Source organism: Oncorhynchus gorbuscha, linkage group LG22 (assembly GCF_021184085.1).
Source record: "Oncorhynchus gorbuscha isolate QuinsamMale2020 ecotype Even-year linkage group LG22, OgorEven_v1.0, whole genome shotgun sequence".
In the NCBI taxonomy this organism is placed as follows: domain Eukaryota; kingdom Metazoa; phylum Chordata; class Actinopteri; order Salmoniformes; family Salmonidae; genus Oncorhynchus; species Oncorhynchus gorbuscha.
The window spans coordinates 43261804-43283215 of NC_060194.1; the positions used below are offsets into that span (position 1 = coordinate 43261804).

General features: G+C 41.8%; 1 protein-coding gene across 2 annotated transcripts; it reads right to left on the reverse strand.

Moving 5' to 3' along the window:
- Window positions 1–6290: 6290 nt before the first annotated feature.
- Window positions 6291–20297, reverse strand: cplx4c (complexin 4c). 2 transcript variants are annotated; one of them, XM_046322315.1, is made up of 4 exons: window positions 20105–20297; window positions 19773–19981; window positions 12052–12139; window positions 6291–8524 (listed from the first exon to the last, which is right to left on the reverse strand). In XM_046322315.1, the coding sequence occupies exons 2-4, from the start codon at window positions 19940–19942 to the stop codon at window positions 8297–8299; spliced, it is 486 nt and encodes a 161-aa protein (XP_046178271.1). In that variant the 5' UTR covers window positions 19943–19981; window positions 20105–20297; the 3' UTR covers window positions 6291–8296. The 2 variants fall into 2 exon arrangements, with proteins under 2 accessions (XP_046178271.1, XP_046178270.1); XM_046322314.1 differs by having other exon boundaries at window positions 20097–20292.
- Between the last annotated feature and the right edge of the window lie 1115 nt (window positions 20298–21412).

The following is a 21412-nucleotide window of genomic DNA, read 5'->3' on the forward strand; positions in this document are numbered from 1 at the left end:
AGACAATGTCATGTGATCATCTAGTTCAAGTTACAGAGGAGAGATGTGGCGTAATCTGTGGTACTGGATCCTTCTGCTGCCACCAATTGAAAATAGGAAGGGAAGGTTTAGAATCTCCTCAGGAAAATGTTTAGAAAACCTCAGATAGGCAACATGAATACAGTTTGCTAACCTTTATTACAGTTTCTTTAAGTGAGCAGAATACAAAACCTGCAACTTCACTCCAGCAATATGACAGCAGAAACGTACATGCCCACTTAAAAAGCAAGTTCATCCAAATGGCCTATTCTCCATTGAACTCAGAAACCTGGTTTCATGTTTAGATGGAACTTGGCTCCAGATTGGGAAGCATGCTGGCCCAATGTCAACATACGTAAGGACATTAATGCATGTTGGTTAATATAACTTAATTCAACTGGCCTAATGACATTATCTCATTGATATGCCTTTCATTCATCCCTCTAGCTTCCATATTTTGTTGTACTTAATTATTAAGGATTCTTGCCTTTTGGCGGCAGAACGCCTGGGCATGACCGATGACATATCAGTAATTCCCACAACACACTTCTTATGAAGGAAGCACCGTAACATTTGCATGAGTACTACCACATCTGGAAGGGTCGTTTTTTTAGACTTGTGACATTCAAATGATTAACTGTTGTCACGGTTTTCATATGGTGAAGGAGAGTCGGACCAAACTGCAGCGTGTATATTGCGATCCATGTTTAATAAAACAACTTAAACATGAATAAACATAAACACTACAAAACAATAAACGAAACCCGAAAACAGCCTATACTTGAGTCAACTAACACAGCACAAGGACATCAAGACACTCAGGACAATCACCCACAATACAACCAAAGAATATGGCTGCCTAAATATGGTTCCCAATCAGAGACAACGATAAACACCTGCCTCTGATTGAGAACCACTTCAGACAGCCATAGACTCTCCTAGAACACCCCACTAAGCTACAATCCCACTACATACACACCACATACAAAAACCCATGTCACACCCTGGCCTGACCAAATACATAAAGAAAAACACAAAATACTTCGACCAGGGCGTGACCACTATGAACACTGAGGCTGTATTCGCTTTAAGTTACAGTTTCAGACAGTGGCCAATAGGCTATTGTGGCTATTAGAGCATAATGTAGGACTATCAGAGTGGCCTATCAACAAAACCAATGGAGAAGATGCCATAATAGTTCCACATGGATGAAGCTGTCGACTTCTATGATATCCCCTACAGTAGGCGAAATGTGGTGTTCAATGTATTAAAACATTATGCATGGCTTGACATGAACTATTTTAGGACTGATGTTTTACTTGTCCCGAAAGCTCAAATCACGTCATAAAATAATCAAATAAAAAAAAAGATCTGTAAGACAATTGGCCAAATAGATGAAAATTGCACATTGTATTGTGTTATATGATGAAAGAAACCACTTTACAACATTTTATTAATTGTTATCACGGACTAAAATAAACGTTTTGGTCCACCAGCCACTGTGGCAGGTAGATTAATTTAAAAATCAACAAGCCACTCGCATTTTTTACCAGCCCAAATATATTTTTTACCATAATTACATCAAAAAAAATTTAAAGGATGACGCTGCTTTCTAATGTTTCTTAAACAAGAAACGTATTAGTAAGAAGTAATGTGGTATATTGCTTATTATTATTTATATATATTTTTATGGTGAACTGAGTCATTTAACCAAAATATCAGATGAGACAAAATGTTCAGCTGCTCCTTTAAGAGCGGGAGGATACCGTGGTCACGTGTGTCTGTCAGTATAGACCCCTTTCTGTGTTCGCTAACATTGCCGCACGAGGGCGATGCACGCAAGTTGGTGGCAGGAAACGGGGGCGTTCTCACAGATCGCCAGCAAAAAGAAGCCTCCATTTACATGGCTTATGATTGCTTTTGGATTATAATTGGATTTTAAGGCTTGTATGAATGTCCTGATTAATATCATGTTTGTGTCATCATCGCAAATCAACCGCATTATAGTTCATATACACTTCAATTAGTAAAATGGCTCTTTGGCTAGCTTTTGCTACAGCCTACATCAATGAGCGTTAGCATAATAGCGAACAACTGCTGCATCCAAAATATTTATTTTGCAAAGATCACAACCAAATATATTCTTAGCGACTCAAGCAACCTTTTTTTGTTTAAACATGCAGGTCTTGACATTAATCTGTTTATCCACTTGTCCTTCAGACAAGGAGGTGACTGAAAATGTTGTGTTGTTTGATGCAAGAAACCACTTTACAAAATAAAATACATTATTTTCCCCATACCATTATTACAGAGAATCAGACAAATTATGCTACCCTCTGCCTATTGGCTTATTTTCTAATTCAAGCCTGTCTCAAAACAGGACACTGTCCCTTTAAGACAAAAAACAAGCTATTTACCTGACTTGCTTTTTAAAAGATAGTTGGGTATGTACAAGTCTTTCACTCAAGTAGGAAACCAATCACTCTCCCATTGCTGATGAAAATGAGCTATAACCGGGCTAGTAACTCACTAATCAGCACAGGGGTAGGTCCTGGAGTACTGCAGGCACTTCATGTTTTGATTTAACTATCTGGAAGACCAGGGGTATTGAATTTAGACAATCACTGAACTGATCAATTAGCTCAGTTGGTCAGGGGTAGTGCCTGGTGGGAACAAAATCCTGCAACACCTGCGTTATTCCACAAACAGGTTTTCCTACCCCTGAACTAGAAACTAAATTTACTCCCGCACATTGACTCTGTACCGGTACCCCCTGTATATAGCCTCCACATTGACTCTGTACCAGTACCCCTGTATATAGCCTCCACATTGACTCTGTACCGGTACCCACTGTATATAGCCTCCACATTGACTCTGTACCAGTACCCCCTGTATATAACCTTCACATTGACTCTGTACCAGTACCCCTGTATATAGTCTCCACATTGACTCTGTACCAGTACCCCTGTATATAGTCTCCACATTGACTCTGTACCAGTACCCCTGTATATAGAACCACATTGACTCTGTACCGGTACCCCCTGTATATAGCCTCCACATTGACTCTGTACCAGTACCCCTGTATATAGTCTCCACATTGACTCTGTACCAGTACCCCTGTATATAGAACCACATTGACTCTGTACCAGTACCCCCTGTATATAGCCTCCACATTGACTCTGTACCGGTACCCCCTGTATATATCCTCCACATTGACTCTGTACTGGTACCCCCCGTATATAGCCTCCACATTGACTCTGTACTGGTACCCCCTATATATAGCCTCCACATTGACTCTGTACCAGTACCCCTGTATATAGTCTCCACATTGACTCTGTACCAGTACCCCTGTATATAGAACCACATTGACTCTGTACCGGTACCCCCTGTATATAGTCTCCACATTGACTTTGTACCGGTAGCCCCTGTATATAGCCTCCACATTGACTCTGTACCGGTACCCCCCGTATATAGCCTCCACATTGACTCTGTACCAGTACCCCCTGTATATAGCCTCCACATTGACTCTGTACCGGTACCCCCTGTATATAGCCTCCACATTGACTCTGTACCGGTACCCCCCGTATATAGCCTCCACATTGACTCTGTACCGGTACCCCCTGTATATAGCCTCCACATTGCTCTGTACCGGTACCCCCTGTATATAGCCTCCACATTGACTCTGTACCGGTACCCCCTGTATATAGCCTCCACATTGACTCAGTACCGGTACCCCCTGCATATAGCCTCCACATTGACTCTGTACCGGTACCCCCTGTATATAGCCTCCACATTGACTCTGTACCGGTACCCCCTGTATATAGCCTCCACATTGACTCTGTACCGGTACCCCCTGTATGTAGCCTCCACATTGACTCTGTACCAGTACCCCTGTATATAGCCTCCACATTGACTCTGTACCAGTACCCCTGTATATAGCCTCCACATTGACTCTGTACCAGTACCCCTGTATATAGCCTCCACATTGACTCTGTACTGGTACCCCCTGTATATAGCCTCCACATTGACTCTGTACCGGTACCCCCTGTATATATCCTCCACATTGACTCTGTACCAGTACCCCTGTATATAGCCTCCACATTGACTCTGTACTGGTACCCCCTGTATATAGCCTCCACATTGACTCTGTACCGGTACCCCCTGTATATATCCTCCACATTGACTCTGTACCGGTACCCCTGTATATAGCCTCCACATTGACTCTGTACCAGTACCCCTGTATATAGCCTCCACATTGACTCTGTACCAGTACCCCTGTATATAGCCTCCACATTGACTCTGTACCAGTACCCCTGTATATATCCTCCACATTGACTCTGTACCAGTACCCCTGTATATATCCTCCACATTGACTCTGTACCAGTACCCCTGTATATAGCCTCCACATTGACTCTGTACCAGTACCCCCTGTATATAGCCTCCACATTGACTCTGTACCACTCTTTAATTATTTGTTAGTTACAACAACAAAAAATCTATTTTTTTACTTAACACTTATTTTTCTTAAAACTGCATTGTTGGTTAAGGGATGGTAAGTAAGCAGTCCACTATAAGATCTACTACACCTGTTGTATCCGGCAAATGTGACAAATACGATTTGATTTGATTTGAACAAATGTGGCTATAATTGGCTCTGTGATCTCAAATAGGAATCTAGGCTACTCTTTCACAGCAGGTGATGGAAAAACTGCTAGCAGGTAATACAAAACTGCTAGCAGGTGATGGAAAAACCTGCTTCCTACACCAGAGCTGCTCAGTGGGCTCAGCCTACTTCAAAAATCACCAACTCAGTCTTAAAATGAGATTTGGTTTGTTGCATTGAAAGGTACTCTTATGATTATGACGCTGATTCAATCTCAATTTTCACAGTAGAGGGAAAATTGTATCTATTTAATTTAAACTTGGCACAGACGTCAATTCAATGTCTCTTCCGCGTTGGTTCAACATAATTTAATTGAAATGACGTGGAAACAATGTTGATTCAACCAGTGTGTGCGCTGTGGGAGAAAAGATTCCCTAGATTTTAGTGAAGTTCAATCTTGTGCGTGGCAATTATTTTGTACTGCAGGAGCTTAGAGGCTTACAGCCTTTATCTCTCACCCCCATTTACCCCTCACCCCTTACCCCCATTACCCCTCACACCATTACCCCTCACCCCTTACCCCCATTACCCCTCACACCATTACCCCTCAGCCTTTACCCCCATTACCCCTCATACCATTACCCCTCACCCCTTACCCCCATTACCCCTCACACCATTACCCCTCACCCGTTACCCCCATTACCCCTCACCCCCATTACCCCTTACCCCATTACCCCTCACCCCCATTACACCTCGCCCCATTTACCCCTCACCCCCATTACCCCTCACCCCCCATTGCCCCTCACCCCATTACCCCTCACCCCATTACCCCTTATCCCATTACCCCTCACCCCTTACCCCCATTACCCCTCACACCATTACCCCTCACCCTTTACCCCCATTACCCCTCACCCCATTAACCCTCACCCCATTACCCCTCACCCCCATTACCCCTCATCCCCATTACCCCTCACACCATTACCCCTCACCCTTTACCCCCATTACCCCTCACCCCCATTACCCCTCATCCCCATTACACCTCACCCCATTACCCCTCAACCCATTACCCCTCACCCCATTACCCCTCACCCCCATTACCCCTCATCCCCATTACCCCTCACACCATTACCCCTCACCCTTTACCCCCATTACCCCTCACCCCCATTACCCCTCACCCCATTTCCCCTCACCCCATTACCCCTCACCCCCATTACCCCTCACCCCATTACCCCTCACCCCATTACCCCTTATCCCATTACCCCTCACCCCCAATACCCCTCACCCCATTACCCCTCATCCATTTATCCCTCACCCCATTTACCCCTCACCCCATTTACGCCTCACCCTTTACCCCCATTACCCACTCATCCCCATTACCCCTCACTTCCATTACCCCTCACCCCATTACCCCTCACCCCCTTACCCCCATTACCCCTCACCCCTTACCCCCATTACCCCTCACCCCATTTACCCCTCACCCCATTTACACCTCACCCTTTACCCCCATTACCCCTCACCCCCATGACCCCTCAACCCATTACCCATCACCCTATTACCCATCACCCCATTACCCCTCACCCCATTTACCCCTCACCCCTTATCCCCATTACCCTTCACCCCAGTAAACGAAAGGTTGGTGGATCGAAAGGTAAAAATGTGTCATTCTGCCCCTGAACAAGGCCCACTGTTCCTAGGCTGTCATTGTAAATAAGAATGTGTTCTTAACTGGCTTGCCTAGTTAAATAAAGGTCAAATCAAAAAATTAACTCCAACCACCCACAGGCCGGATTGGATGGGTATGTATGGGGAAATGTACAGTATTTTTGAAACCCCTGACCTCTATAGCAAACAACTGTTTTCACCTTACATTTTGGACAACACATATAGCCTTCAGATTCTCTATACGGTTTACTTAATCAATAAGACTTGCTCATAATATGTATTTAATTTTTCGTTACTACGCAGCAGACAAAGAAAAATGTAAAAATAATCTGACAATGTATGTTTTTATCTATAGACAGACCATCTTATTCTAGTTTAATGTATTTGTATTTTCATGTATTGTACAGTTACATGCACACAATAATACCATTATTGTGGATAGTCAGATTAATATAATAGTTTGTTTGAAATGTTTACATGCTTTGCAATACCCAAATCTAACTGCCTGTAGCTCAGGATGTGAATCAAGGATATGTATATTCTTGATACCATTTGAAAGGAAACACTTTGAAGTTTGTGGAAATGTGAAATGAATGTAGGAGAATATAACACATTATATCTGGTAAAAGATAACACAAAGAAAAAAGCATGCGCTTTTTCTATTTATTTATTTTGTACCATCATCTTTGAAATGCAAGAGAAAGGCCAAATTGTATTATACCAGCCCAGGCACAATTTCGATTTTTCCACTAGATGGCAGCAGTGTTTATGCAAAGTTTTAGACTGATCCAATAAAACATCTGTTCAAAATGTTGTATCAAGACTGCCCAAATGTGCTTAATTCGTTTATTAATATTTTTTCAAGTTCATAATTGTGCACTCTCCTCAAATAATAGTATGGTATTATTTCACTGTAATAGCTACTGTTAATTGGACAGTGCAGTTAGATTAACAAGAATTTAAGCTTTCTGCCCATATCAGATATGTCTATCTCCTGGGATTTTTTTTGTTACTTACAACCTCATGCTAATCTTCTTAGCCTACGTTAGCTCAATTATCCCGCGGGGGGGACACCAATCCCATAGAGGATAAACGATTTCCCTAATAATCCTGTTTACTCGTGAGACTTTTATTAATGCAGAAAATCGTGAATCAAAATAAACGTTCTACCCCAGTGACCATGTAATTTTTTCGAAACCTATTTGATTCTGAGTTTGTACATATAAAGTTTGCATGTGTAAACTACTTCTGAGATGCAGACTTTCAGTATTTCCGAAACTCACTTAACTCGTGCATAAGAGGGAAGCTTGCGCTACCGGTGCATGAGCAGATCAAATACACAGCTGCAATGCTACTGGAATGCCGATTAAGCTGTTTACGTGTCCTAACCATTTGAAAGAATGCTCAGAAAACCAGGTGTTGTAAATCGATGTATGCTTCCTTTGATTTTGACCTCACGCCAATTGACATAAGCAGAGTAAGGTCTTTACATGTCTTTTTCCATTCTCGGCCTACTGCCATAATCAGTTTAACATAGAATTATTAGTGTGAAAGTTAAAATAATCAGTCTGGACTCTGTTTCAACCGTTTCGGATGTGGATGCATAAAAATATAATTACTAGAACAGATATTCCCATTGAAGTCAACATTTTGTGATGGGTGGACCGGCGGCCATATTGAGTGTACCAGTCAAATACCCGTGGACTGAGGGGCTTTGTCTATTCTATTAATTCTGTTTCTGTGTGGAAGTTGAACAGAGAGGAGGTGATCGTCATTAGCAACAATATACAGTATGATTTCACAGCGCCTCAGTAATTCATATTTTCTGAGGCAATTGAATAACAGAATGATTTGGTGGTTCTGTGAAGATTAACATGCACTATTGTATAATTATAACAAAGACGTAGGCTTGGTGCTTATTGGGTAAATCCCACTTGACGTAGACGTTCACACAATGGACTGCTTAATTGCTGAAGAAAGATCAATGGGTAGAAGAAGTCTGATGATCACTCTTCACATGACGACACACTTCTCCTCAGCCACCTGTTGTATCTCTGTCATGGTGGTCTGGGCTTTGGTCTTCAGCTGGTCCATGTCCATGTTCTGCAGTTGATGTAGCTGTCCTAGTAGTGAGTCATTCACCGCCTCCTCCTCCTCATCCTCATCCACCATCTTGGCTAGGTCCTCAGGGAGATCCAGGTCGTCTCCCGCCATCTTCACCATGGCTTCGTCCTGGCCACTCTGAGAAACGGACACATAGTCAGAAATATATACACTGAACAAAAATATGAACACAACATGTAAAGTGTTGGTCCCATGTTTCATGAGATGAAATAAAAGATCCCAGAAATGTTCCATACATCCCTGTTAGGGAGCATTTCTCATTTACCAAGATAATCCATCCACCTGACAGTTGTGGCATGTCCAGAAGCTGATTAAACAGCATGATCATTACACAGGTGCGCCTTGTGCTGGGTCAATAAAAGGCCACTTTTAATGTGCAGTTTTGTCACACAACACAATACCAAAGCTGTCTCAAGTTTTGATGGAGCATGCAAATGGCATGCTGACTGAAGGATTGCCCACCAGAGCTGTTGCCAGATAATGTATTGATCGTTTCTCTACCATTAAGCTGCCACCAACGTCATTTTAGAGAATCTGGAAATACGTCCAACCGGCCTCACAACCACAGACCCCGTGTAACCACGCCAGCCCAGGACCTCCACATCCAGCTTCTTCAGCTGCGGGATCATCTAAGACCAGTCACCTTGGACAGCTGATGAAACTGAGGAGTATTTATGTCTGTAATAAAGCCCTTTTGTGAGGAAAAACTAATTCTGATTGGCTGGGCCTGGCTCCCCAGTGGGTTCTTGTGATGGTAATCATGTGACAATGTGTGACATCACAAAGAAGACTCAAAGAAGACCCAATGTGATGAGGTGAGTAAATCTCTGAAATATTTGATGATTTAACCTTTTCACCCTCTAGTAACCTTTATAACAAAAACGCATGTCCTTCAGTACAACATACTTTTAATGATATTATTTTATAAAAAGCTATATTAAATATGAAGAGTAAGGATAATTTTACTTTATATGGGTGACCAAGGAACTGGCAGTTAAATATGTTTATGTATGAAATCTGTCCGTTTTGTCCTTCAGCACAACAAAAGTTTAATGTTAAACAACAACGTCACCCGTTATGATGAATGACATTAGCTTTGTTATCCCATGTTTTTACTAGTTTCCAACATTTAATCATGCAATTCATATTTACATGTTGTATCAATACTGAATATGATCATTTTAAACTATTTTATGGCATTTTAAGGTATTTCAAGGCACATTATCTTTATACTATAGATGCCATTGTCTAATAAGGAGAGGGCTGCAAGGCACAGACAAAAGATTAACGCAGATCCAGTTGCTAGGGAGGAAAGACTAGCCAGATGAAAAACAAGGTATTGTTTTCATGGTTTCATGCTACTGTCAGCAACAGAATAGGATAAAATAGGATATAAAACTGGGTGGATAACGCTTAACATTAGGTTGCACTATTACACTGTAGTTAATGTTTTATTGCACTACAGCTAAGATATAGCTGATGAATTATATTAGTCTCTATTGACAAACGAAGAACGACGTTACAATGACACACACACACACAATTATGGATTAAAAATGGACAATGAATTATATTAGTTAATAGCTGCTTCACATTTGGGGCACTTTATGAAAAATGAAGACAATGCAAGTTTGAATTGAAGTAGTTTGATGGGCATTTTATGTAGCTATTTTGTGTAGCTATCTTGAAATTGCATTTGTGTACCTGCATTGAATTGAAATGTACCAGTTACAGTGTAACAATTAATGACTACAACAAAAACTATCATATAATAATTGTGTAATTATGCAACTTAATGCAATGTAAAGTCAAATTATAGTAAATGGATTATTAACATTAGCAATGAAATAGTAACAACACATGTTTGAGAGAAAAAGGGAGAACTATGTTGCTAGTAAAACCCATGTTCTTTATGTGTGTGGCGTATGGGTCATTTCTCTCTCTCTCTCTCTAGTTTGGAAGAGATCTAAGCTCAGCTAGCCTGCACATTTTAAACATCTTATCCTGTTTTTACAATGTCAAACCATTTTAAAAAGTTGTATAACTTTTAAAAAATTGCTAAAAGAAAACTACTATTGCTGCTACTAATGATAGTTCATAGGATCATTATTGTTATTGTTGAAGGATTCACCTTTAATCAATACTTGTGGGCCGTGGTGATATGTGTTATTCAGGGTAACAAAATATTGTCACACAGTATAACACCAGTATTTTATATTAAAATACAATAACTTTGTTTTGTTGACTCAGAGAGACAAAAAAACATCTCGAAGGATGAAGTGAAAGATATTTTAATAGATTTTAGATTTTGTTTCAGTGTAAGGCAGGAGGTTTTGTGTGTAAAACCTTCAACAAATTTTGAGTTGTACCTGTGACACATCAAATATGTGATTTTCAAAATAAAATAATGTTGTTTTTTCTGGGGAGTTATATTTCTGCCAGTCTAAGCATGGATATATAACCTAGTGATTTTGAAAAATAGGCATAAAATTAAAACAAAAACAACATTCAGTGTTATACTGAATGACATTTGTCTACAGGGGATCAACGTGATAATTCAAGGCTAAGGGCTAACTCATGTGTTTTAAGTTTCACGTATCTGAAGTTAGTAGTAAGGCCTACACAGAGTTGATTACGTTAATTTCTAAATCAAATCAAATCAAATCTAATTGTATTGGTCACATACACGTGATTCGCAGATGTTATTGCAGGTTTAGCGAAATGCTTGTATTTCTAGCGCCGACAGTGAAGTAATATCTAACAAGTAATATTAGTAAGGAACATTTTGGATTACCCAAATTCAGTAATATAATCAGAATACTTTGTTACTTTTGGATCACTTTCCCCTTAAGAGGCATTAGAACAACGTCTCCACTTCGCACAAGGGTGTGTGCTCAGCCCCCCTCTTGTACTCCCTGTTCACCCATGACTGCGTGGCCATGCACGCCTCCAACTCAATCATCAAGTTTGCAGACGACACAACAGTAGTGGGCTTGATTACCAACAACGACAACAACAACGAGACAGCCTACAGGGAGAAGGTGAGGGCACTCGAAGTGTGGTGTCAGGAAAACAACCTCACACTCAACGTCAACAAAACTAAGGAGATGATAGTGGACTTCAAGAAACAGCAGAGGGAGCACACGCCTAACCACATTGATGGGATAGTAGTGGAGAAGGTGGAAAGTTCCTCAACATACACGTCACAGACAAACTGAAATGGTCCACCCACACAGACAGTGTGGTGAAGAAGGCTTGTCACCTAAAACCCTGACAAACTCCTATAGATGCACAGTTGAGAGCATCCTGTCAGGCTGTACGGCAACTGCAGCGCCCTCAACCGCAAGGCTCTCCAGAGGGAGGTGTGGTTTGCACCACGCATCACCGGAGGCAAACTACCTGCCCTCCAGGACACCTACAGCACTGGATGTCACAGGAATGCCAAAAAGACCACCAAAGACAACAACCACCTGAGCCACTGCCTGTTCACCCCGCTACCATCCAGAAGGTGAGTTCAGTATAGGTGCATCAAAGCTGGGACTGAGAGACTGAAAACAGCTTTTATCTGTTAAACAGCCATCACTAACACGTAACATGTAATCAGTTAGTCACCAACCCTGGGCCGACAGTAAGTCAGCCCTTACCTCAGGTAGGCGGTACTTGTCCCGCAGGCAGGACCTCAGGTTGGCCCTCTCCGCCTTCTTTGTGGCAAACTCCTTGTCCCTCTCCATCCTGCAAGGGGTAAGAAAGTCACTTCGATTTAACTACCTCAAGTGTGTTAATTCTATAGATATGGAAGCAAACTCACATCAATTAATACATATAAAAACCAAAAGGCTAGGAAATGTTTACTGACAACCTAACCTGACCAGGAGAAACCTTGGGCCCTAGATATATCATATATAGGATATGGTCAGGTAGGTGGAGATAAAGATGGTCCTGGCTAGAGATAGGGTTGGGAACAATAGGTTCATGGAATTCCAATGGCGGCCAGGTAGGAAGGGATTATTATGACAGCAAGAACATGACTAAGCAGTATTTGCCTCAATATATTACGGTATACTATTTGAGTATTTAGCATCTTTTGGTGATGTTTTTTTCTTCTTAATATAAGGACAAAGTAAATTGTCCCTCATGTCTTTGATTAGAGGGGGACTAAGGTCAGACTGTATGCAGGTCCTTGGGTTTCCTTTAGGGAAAAGATAGATAGACTTATAAGCTCTATTTTAACCATGTTGTTAAGTATGGATGTAGATGTTCCTCCATACCAAGCCAGTGTAGACTTGAGGGATAGAACTCTGCCTCTGTGACCCAAATCTGTCCTTAAAGTGACAGTCTCCAATTTTGGCTGTAATTTTTTATTGTTAAATATTCAACTTGATTTTTAAGAATATGACTTATAAATACTGTACCTTACTGAGACTATTTTGTTCAAAGTATTTTCTACTCTTCAGTGTGTGTACTGTATTTATACCTGGGATATCACTTTTCAACAAGTTCAGAAATCACTGGAGGACATCTTTAACAAGCGACTTTCCTTAAAAAGTAACTTCTCGTTTTGAATATAGCCTATGTGGCATCGATATGAGTCTGAAACATTTACTCAAAATCGTCAAAATTGACTACAAAATGTAAATAGGATAATTTTGGTCAAATAGTCAGTCTCGTCCAAAACTGAGATTTGTGAGATGATACAAAAAGTGTTTGTCACATAATGAAGGGTACCGTAACAGTTTTACTTGGGTTGGGTTTATTTCTATCCTGTCCACATGTCCACAGGAGCACCCAATTAATCCTTTTGGAGCACAGCTGCATGGACCCGATCGTAATGCTCATGGTCAATTTGGTTTGACATTCGATATCCCTTTGGGGAACGTTAGGGACCAACATTAAATTTCACAATGTTTTATAATGTCAATCGCTCCAAATTTCAATGACCTAAACAACTCAAACCAACTACAAATTGTATAAATGCATATACAAATATTGAAAGCATTTAATGAGACAACTAAAAGATGTGCAACATTAAAATATTGTCCCATTTACATTGTGTAATTTCGGTCCCTAACTTGCCCCAGAAATAGTCTATCGAATGTCAAACCAAACCAAACCGATCTACAACTTTTTGAGGATCTGAGGTGCCATGCAAAATCAACTCCTGAGGGGGAAGAGGAACTGTGGCGCCTTCTTCACGGCTGTGCTCGTGTGGACCATATTAAGTAATTAGTGATGTGGACACTGGGGAACTTAAATCTCTCAACCCGCTCCACTAAAACCCTGTCGATGTGGATGAGGGTGTGCTCGCCCGGAGAAGTTGTCGTCCTGGCACCACACTGCCAGGTCTTTGACCTCCTCCCTGTATGCTGTCTCATCGCCGTTGGGGATCTGGCCTACCACCGTTGTGTCATCAGTAAACTTGATGATGGTGTTGGACTCTGGGACTAAACACCTTCCTCTGCAACTGGATCCTGGACTTCCTGATGGGCCACCCCCAGGTGGTAAGAGTAGGCAACAACAACATCTGCAACACTGATCCTTAACACTGGGGCCCCTCAAGGGTGTGTACTTAGTCCCCTCCTGTATTACCCGTTCACCCACGACTACGTGGTCAAAACACGACTCCAACACCATCATTGAGTTTGCTGATGACACAACAGTGGTAGGCCTGATCATCGATGAGACGGCCTATAGGGAGGAGGTCAGAGAACTGGTGTGGTGCCAGGACAACAACCTCTCCCTCAACGTGAGCAAGACAAAGGAACAGAACGTAGACTACAGGAAAATATGGGCCAAACAGGCCCCCATTAACATCGACGGGACTGTAGTGGAGCTGGTCAAGAGTTTCAAGTTCCTTGGTGTCCACATTACCAATGAACTATCATGGTCCAAACATACCAAGACAGTTGTGAAGAGGGCACGACAAAACCTTTTCCCCCTCAGGAGACTGAAAAGATTTGGAATGGGTTCCCAGATCCTCAAAAGGTTCTGCAGCTGCACCATCGAGAGCATCCTAACCGGTTGCATCACTGCCTGGTATGGTAACTGCTCTGCATCTGACTGTAAGGTGCTACAGAGGGTAGTGCGAACGGCCCAGTACATCATTTGCCATCCAGGACCAATATAATAGGCGGTGTCAGAGGAAAATCCATGAAATTGTCAGAGACTCCAGTCACCCAAGCTATAGACTATTTTCTCTGCTACCGTTATAGCAAGTGGTACCGGAGCGCCAAGTCTAGGACCAAAAGGCTCCTCAACAGCTTCTACCCCCAAGCCATTAGACTGCTGAACAACTTATAAAAATCGCCACTGGAAAATTTACATTTTCACCCCCCCCCCTTTTGTACACTGCTGCTACTCACTGTTTGTTTGTTACCTATGCAAAGTCACTTCGCCCTCACCTACATATACAGTACCTCAACTAGCCTGTTCCCCTGCACACTGACTCGGTACCGGTTCCCCTGTATATTTCCTCGTTAATGTTATTGTTATTGTGTTACTTTTTATTTTAGTCTACTTGGTAAATATTTCCTTCTTCTTGAACTGCACTGTTGGTTAAGGGCTTGTAAGTCAGCATTTCACGGTAAAGTCTACACTTGTTGTATTCGACGCATGTGGAAAATAAAGTTTGATCTGAATTGATATGAGTCATGCATGGCCACACAGTCATTGGTGAACAGGGAGTACAAGAGGGGACTAAACACACAACCCTGAGGGGCTCCAGTGTTGAGGGTGGCAGATGTGTTATTACGGGTTGGAGCATTTGTGGTTACCAGTTGCTGACACTGGAGCAATAGCAGTGGAGCAGGAAAAGGAAGAGAGGAGGAAGTAAAAGAAGAAGAATGTAAAAGAAGATGAAGAGGTAAAAGAAGAAGAATGTAAAAGAAGATGAAGAAGTTAAAGAAGAAGACGTAAAATAATAACAAGAAGAAGAACAAGGGTTGTCTGGAGCACAGCGCTGGTCAGTTATTACACCAGAATTGCATTATCTTACTTCAGAGTTATTGGAGGGACTAGCATCGACATGTTGCAGTAGTGACGTCACCTGTCGGAAGACAGTAACCCAGACCCTAATCCCCCTGACCCCTGCCTGGCCTGGCTTACATGAGCCTAGTGAGCTACAGCCCCCAGTCATTACAATAAGCCATGCTGCCTGGAGCCTACAGTTTTTATACCTGCCTTTCACTGACATCACCTGAGCCTTACACACACACACACACACACACACACACACACACACACACACACACACACACACACACACACACACACACACACACACACACACACACACACACACACACACACACACACACACACACACACACACACACACACACACACACACACACACACACGTATGTATGTGCACTCAGGTATGTATGTGTAGGTGGGCAGAAACATGGGGATACATGTGCTCGTAAGCATGTAACACCATGTGCCTGTCGTTCTGCTCTACCCACCCCTCTGTGAGAGACAGACACTCGTGGCTTGACAGGCAGCTAGTGTTGAAATTAGGCTAATCACTAAACCACTCAACCCGTGTTTATATGATACACAGCAGGGCATTATATACCTCTTATACACCTCTACTCTGTGTTGAAGATGTCAGACACATAATGTGGTACTGTGTTAGTTATCAGACATGATGTGGTACTGTGTTAGTTATCAGACATGATGTCTGTGTTAGCTATCACATAATGTGGTACTGTGTTAGTTATCAGACATGATGTGGTACTGTGTTAGTTATCAGACATGATGTGGTACTGTGTTAGTTATCAGACATGATGTGGTACTGTGTTAGCTATCAGACATGATGTGGTACTGTGTTAGCTATCAGACATGATGTGGTACTGTGTTAGTTATGTGGTACTGTGTTAGTTATCAGACATGATGTGGTACTGTGTTAGCTATCAGACATGATGTGGTACTGTGTTAGCTATCAGACATGATGTGGTACTGTGTTAGTTATCAGACATGATGTGGTACTGTGTTAGTTATCAGACATAATGTGGTACTGTGTTAGTTATCAGACATGATGTGGTACTGTGTTAGTTATCAGACATGATGTGGTACTGTGTTAGTTATCAGACATGATGTGGTACTGTGTTAGTTATCAGACATGATGTGGTTATCAGACACTCTGTGGTACTGTGTTAGTTATCAGACATGATGTGGTTATCAGACATGATGTGGTACTGTGTTAGCTATCAGACATGATGTGGTACTGTGTTAGTTATCAGACATGATGTGGTACTGTGTTAGTTATCAGACACTCTGTGGTACTGTGTTAGTTATCAGACATGATGTGGTACTGTGTTAGTTATCAGACATGATGTGGTACTGTGTTAGTTATCAGACATGATGTGGTACTGTGTTTATCAGTACTGTGTTACTATCAGACATGATGTGGTACTGTGTTAGTTATCAGACACATGATGGATGTGTTAGTTATCATGATGTGGTACTGTGTTAGTTATCAGACATGATGTGGTACTGTGTTAGTTATCAGACATGATGTGGTACTGTGTTAGCTATCAGACATGATGATGTGGTCAGACATGATGTTAGTTTATCAGACATGATGTGGTACTGTGTTAGTTATCAGACATGATGTGGTTATCAGACATGATGTGGTACTGTGTTAGTTATCAGACATGATGTGGTTATCAGACATGATGTGGTACTGTGTTAGTTATCAGACATGATGTGGTACTGTGTTAGTTATCAGACATGATGTGGTTATCAGACATGATGTGGTACTGTGTTAGTTATCAGACATGATGTGGTACTGTGTTAGTTATCAGACATGATGTGGTACTGTGTTAGTTATCAGACATGATGTGGTACTGTGTTAGTTATCAGACATGATGTGGTACTGTGTTAGTTATCAGACATGATGTGGTACTGTGTTAGCTATCAGACTGTAATGCCACTATCTCTGCTGCTCTTAGACAGACCCCTGGAAGATGGTTGTGACTTTAACATTGACACACTCTACACTCATGTTATGAAGCTAGAAAGGTCTCAGAGTTGTAGTAGATGTTATTGTCTGTAGCATCAAAATGTTTTGCTGGTAAATTAGGCCAGCTAGCACTTTGTACATTATTCATTTAGGCCAGCTAATACCTTTTGCAATATTCATTTAGGCCAGCTAGCACCTTTTGCTTTAACCATTTAGGCCAGCTAGCACCTTTTGCTTTAACCATTTAGGACAACTAGCACCTTTAGCGTTATTCATTTAGGACAGCTAGCAAATGTTGTAAAAAATATTTTAGGCCAGCTAGGAACTTTAGCGTTATTCATTTAGGACAGCTAGCACATTTTTCATTATTCATTTGGGCCAGCTAGTACCTTTTCAGTTATTCATTCTGGCCAGCTAGTACCTTTTCAGTTATTCATTCTGGCCAGCTAGTACCTTTTCAGTTATTCATTCTGGCCAGCTAGTACCTTTTCAGTTATTCATTCTGGCCAACTAGTACCTTTTCAGTCATTCATTTAGGCCAGCTAGTACCTTTTCAGTTATTCATTTAGGCCAGCTAGTACCTTTTCAGTTATTCATTTAGGCCAGCTAGTACCTTTTCAGTTATTCATTTAGGCCAACTAGTACCTTTTCAGTTATTCATTCTGGCCAGCTAGTACCTTTTCAGTTATTCATTCTGGCCAGCTAGTACCTTTTCAGTTATTCATTTAGGCCAGCTAGTACCTTTTCAGTTATTCATTTAGGCCAACTAGTACCTTTTCAGTTATTCATTCTGGCCAGCTAGTACCTTTTCAGTTATTCATTCTGGCCAGCTAGTACCTTTTCAGTTATTCATTTAGGCCAGCTAGTACCTTTTCAGTTATTCATTCTGGCCAGCTAGTACCTTTTCAGTTATTCATTTAGGCCAGCTAGTACCTTTTCAGTTATTCATTCTGGCCAGCTAGTACCTTTTCAGTTATTCATTCTGGCCAGCTAGTACCTTTTCAGTTATTCATTTAGGCCAGCTAGTACCTTTTTTCATTAAAGTTCTGAAAGGTTACTGGAAGTAGCGAGTTCAAGTTCATGTCATGTTAGCATGAAACAAATCTTCTGTTTTCATTATATGATATAACTTTTCCTCAGCTTCTGTCTTCTTGTCCACAGTTGTTTTCTAATTGTAATCTGTTAGTTACTAGTTACCTGTAAAAATTATAATCAAAAACGTAATTTTTGGATTACCCAAACTCAGTAACATAATCTGATTACTTTCCCGTTAACTTTGAATTACTTTCCCCAGAAGAGCTATTAGAAGACTACAAAAAGGGATCCATCAAACACATTTGATGTGTCATCATAGTGGTCTCTGACTTGTGGTCAGATTTGCTCAGGTGGAACTTAAACATGCGCCTTTTTTTTCTCAATTCTGAATTGAATGCCATTGAGCAAACAGAAAACGTGTCATGGTGTATTTTTTTTTTCTCTCGCAAAACATCCTTTGTGAATTTAAAAGTAATCCAAGAAGTAAGTATCTAGTTTTTCAAAGTTTGGTTGGTAACATAACTGTTGACATGTGATCAGCTACTCCCAAACCCTGCCGCCCGGTATGTTAATATAGCATGTAAAAACACATGTCTTGAAACATACATATTTTTTGACTAGTTCCACTGCTTTGCCTCATCTGCTAATCTGCTATTGTGAGAAAATTAGCCATCCCTCATATTAGCCTAAATCTGGATTTAGGTTCAGATATAAAGACACATTGGTACACTTCGCTCTTTGGGGGTTTTAGCTAGGGTTAAGGGGTAATGAATTGGTACACTTTGCTCTTTGGGGGTTTTAACTAGGGTTAAGGGGTAATGAATTGGTACACTTTGCTCTTTGGGGGTTTTAACTAGGGTTAAGGGGTAATGAATTGGTACACTTTGCTCTTTGGGGGTTTTAACTAGGGTTAAGGGGTAATGAATTGGTACACTTTGCTCTTTGGGGGTTTTAACTAGGGTTAAGGGGTAATGAATTGGTACACTTTGCTCTTTGGGGGTTTTAACTAGGGTTAAGGGGTAATGAATTGGTACACTTTGCTCTTTGGGGGTTTTAACTAGGGTTAGGGGTAATGAATTGGGGTAATGAATTGGTACACTTTGCTCTTTGGGGGTTTTAACTAGGGTTAAGGGGTAATGAATTGGTACACTTTGACCTTTGGGGGTTTTAACTAGGGTTAAGGGGTAATGAATTGGTACACTTTGCTCTTTGGGGGTTTTAACTAGGGTTAAGGGGTAATGAATTGGTACACTTTGACCTTTGGGGGTTTTAGCTAGGGTTAAGGGGTAATGAATTTATCATGAATTTGTCAAAACACTATGCAAATAGAACTTGATCAGTTGATTAGTTGATTGATTGGTTACTCACTTCTCCTCTATAAGCTGTCGCTGGTAGTCCTCAAACTCCTCTCTGGACATTCCTTTAGACTCAGGGGTCTCCTTCACATCGCCTGCTGGCACCTCAACCTCTCCTCCTCCTCCTCCTCCAGTCATATCCTTCAACTTACTCCCCAACATGGCCTTCATCATGAACGACATCCTGGACCAACTGACGAGCTACGGAACTACAGCGGAGCACTACATGGGAAGGGGAAGGCAGCAGGTTGTTAGAAAGAGGCCCACTACTGCCTCAAATGTAGAGTGAGAGAAGTAGCTCAATCAAGTTTTAAGAAAAGGATTCCAAAATGTTAACCTGCTCACTGCAAAAATATGTTTTTTTGATTTGAAGAGTTTAAGAAGAGCTGGGATGATGTTGTTGTTCTGTAGAGTATAACTTTCCCTGGTGTCACCATAAGCTGTTGTCTGTCAAGGTGATGGGATCTGGGTGTCCATGTATTCTGTCTGGAGTAAAACCGCTCAAGAGATTAGCTTATTACAGGTAGCCTACTGACCAGTACTGACCAGGAGCTGGCCAGCCAGACCTCACCACTGGACCACACACAAAGTCAGACGACGTGGACCTCACAGACACAGTCAAGACTACCTGAACCCACACACACACAGTCAAGATTACCTGAACCCCACACACAGTCAGACTACCTGAACCCCACACACAGTCAGATTACCTGAACCCCACACACAGTCAAGACTACCTGAACCCACACACACACAGTCAGACTACCTGAACCCCACACACACAGTCAGACTACCTGAACCCCACACACACACAGTCAGACTACCTGAACCCCACAGACAGTCAGACTACCTGAACCCCCCACACACAGTCAGACTACCTGAACCCCCCCCACACACAGTCAGACTACCTGAACCCCCCACACACAGTCAGACTACCTGAACCCCCCACACAGTCAGACTACCTGAACCCCCACACACAGTCAGACTACCTGAACCCCCCACACACAGTCAGACTAGCTGAACCCCACACACACAGTCAGACTACCTGAACCCCACACACACACAGTCAGACTACCTGAACCCCACACACACAGTCAGACTACCTGAACCCCACACACACACAGTCAGATTACCTGAACCCCACACATACAGTCAGATTACCTGAACCCCACACACACAGTCAGACTACCTGAACCCCACACACACAGTTAGACTACCTGAACCCCACATACACCTGGTCCAGTGGTTCTTTGGGAAGGGTGATGGTTCTATGTGGAACCATACTGACTAAAATAATCCTTTGAGCCCTTCAATGGTTCTTTGGAGTTCAGAATAGGGTTCTTTCCTCTTTTAATTTTGAAAAATTTATTTGACCTTTATTTAACTAGGCAAGTCAGTTAAGAACAAATTCTTATTTTCAATGACGGCCTAGGAACAGTGGATTAACTGCCTGTTCAGTGGGAGAACGACAGATTTGTACCTTGTCAGCTCGGGGGTTTGAACTTGCAACCTTCCGGTCCAACTAGTCCAACACTCTCACCACTAGGCTACCCTGCCGACTAGGCTACCCTGTAATTAATGGTAATTACAATGTAGGGGCAGTGGCTAATTATAATATTTTGGGGCCTGGTTTGCTCACAGCTCTTTTTTTGC

Excerpts from the sequence above, each read along its gene's own strand:
- cplx4c (XM_046322315.1), bottom strand. The coding sequence starts at position 19,942 with ATGTCGTTCATGATGAAGGCCATGTTGGGGAGTAAGTTGAAGGATATG. Across the intron at positions 12,140-19,772 it reads CGACAGCTTATAGAGGAGAA|GATGGAGAGGGACAAGGAGT; the intron begins GTGAGTAACCAA and ends TACCCCTTGCAG. Across the intron at positions 8,525-12,051 it reads ACAAGTACCGCCTACCTGAG|AGTGGCCAGGACGAAGCCAT; the intron begins GTAAGGGCTGAC and ends TCCGTTTCTCAG.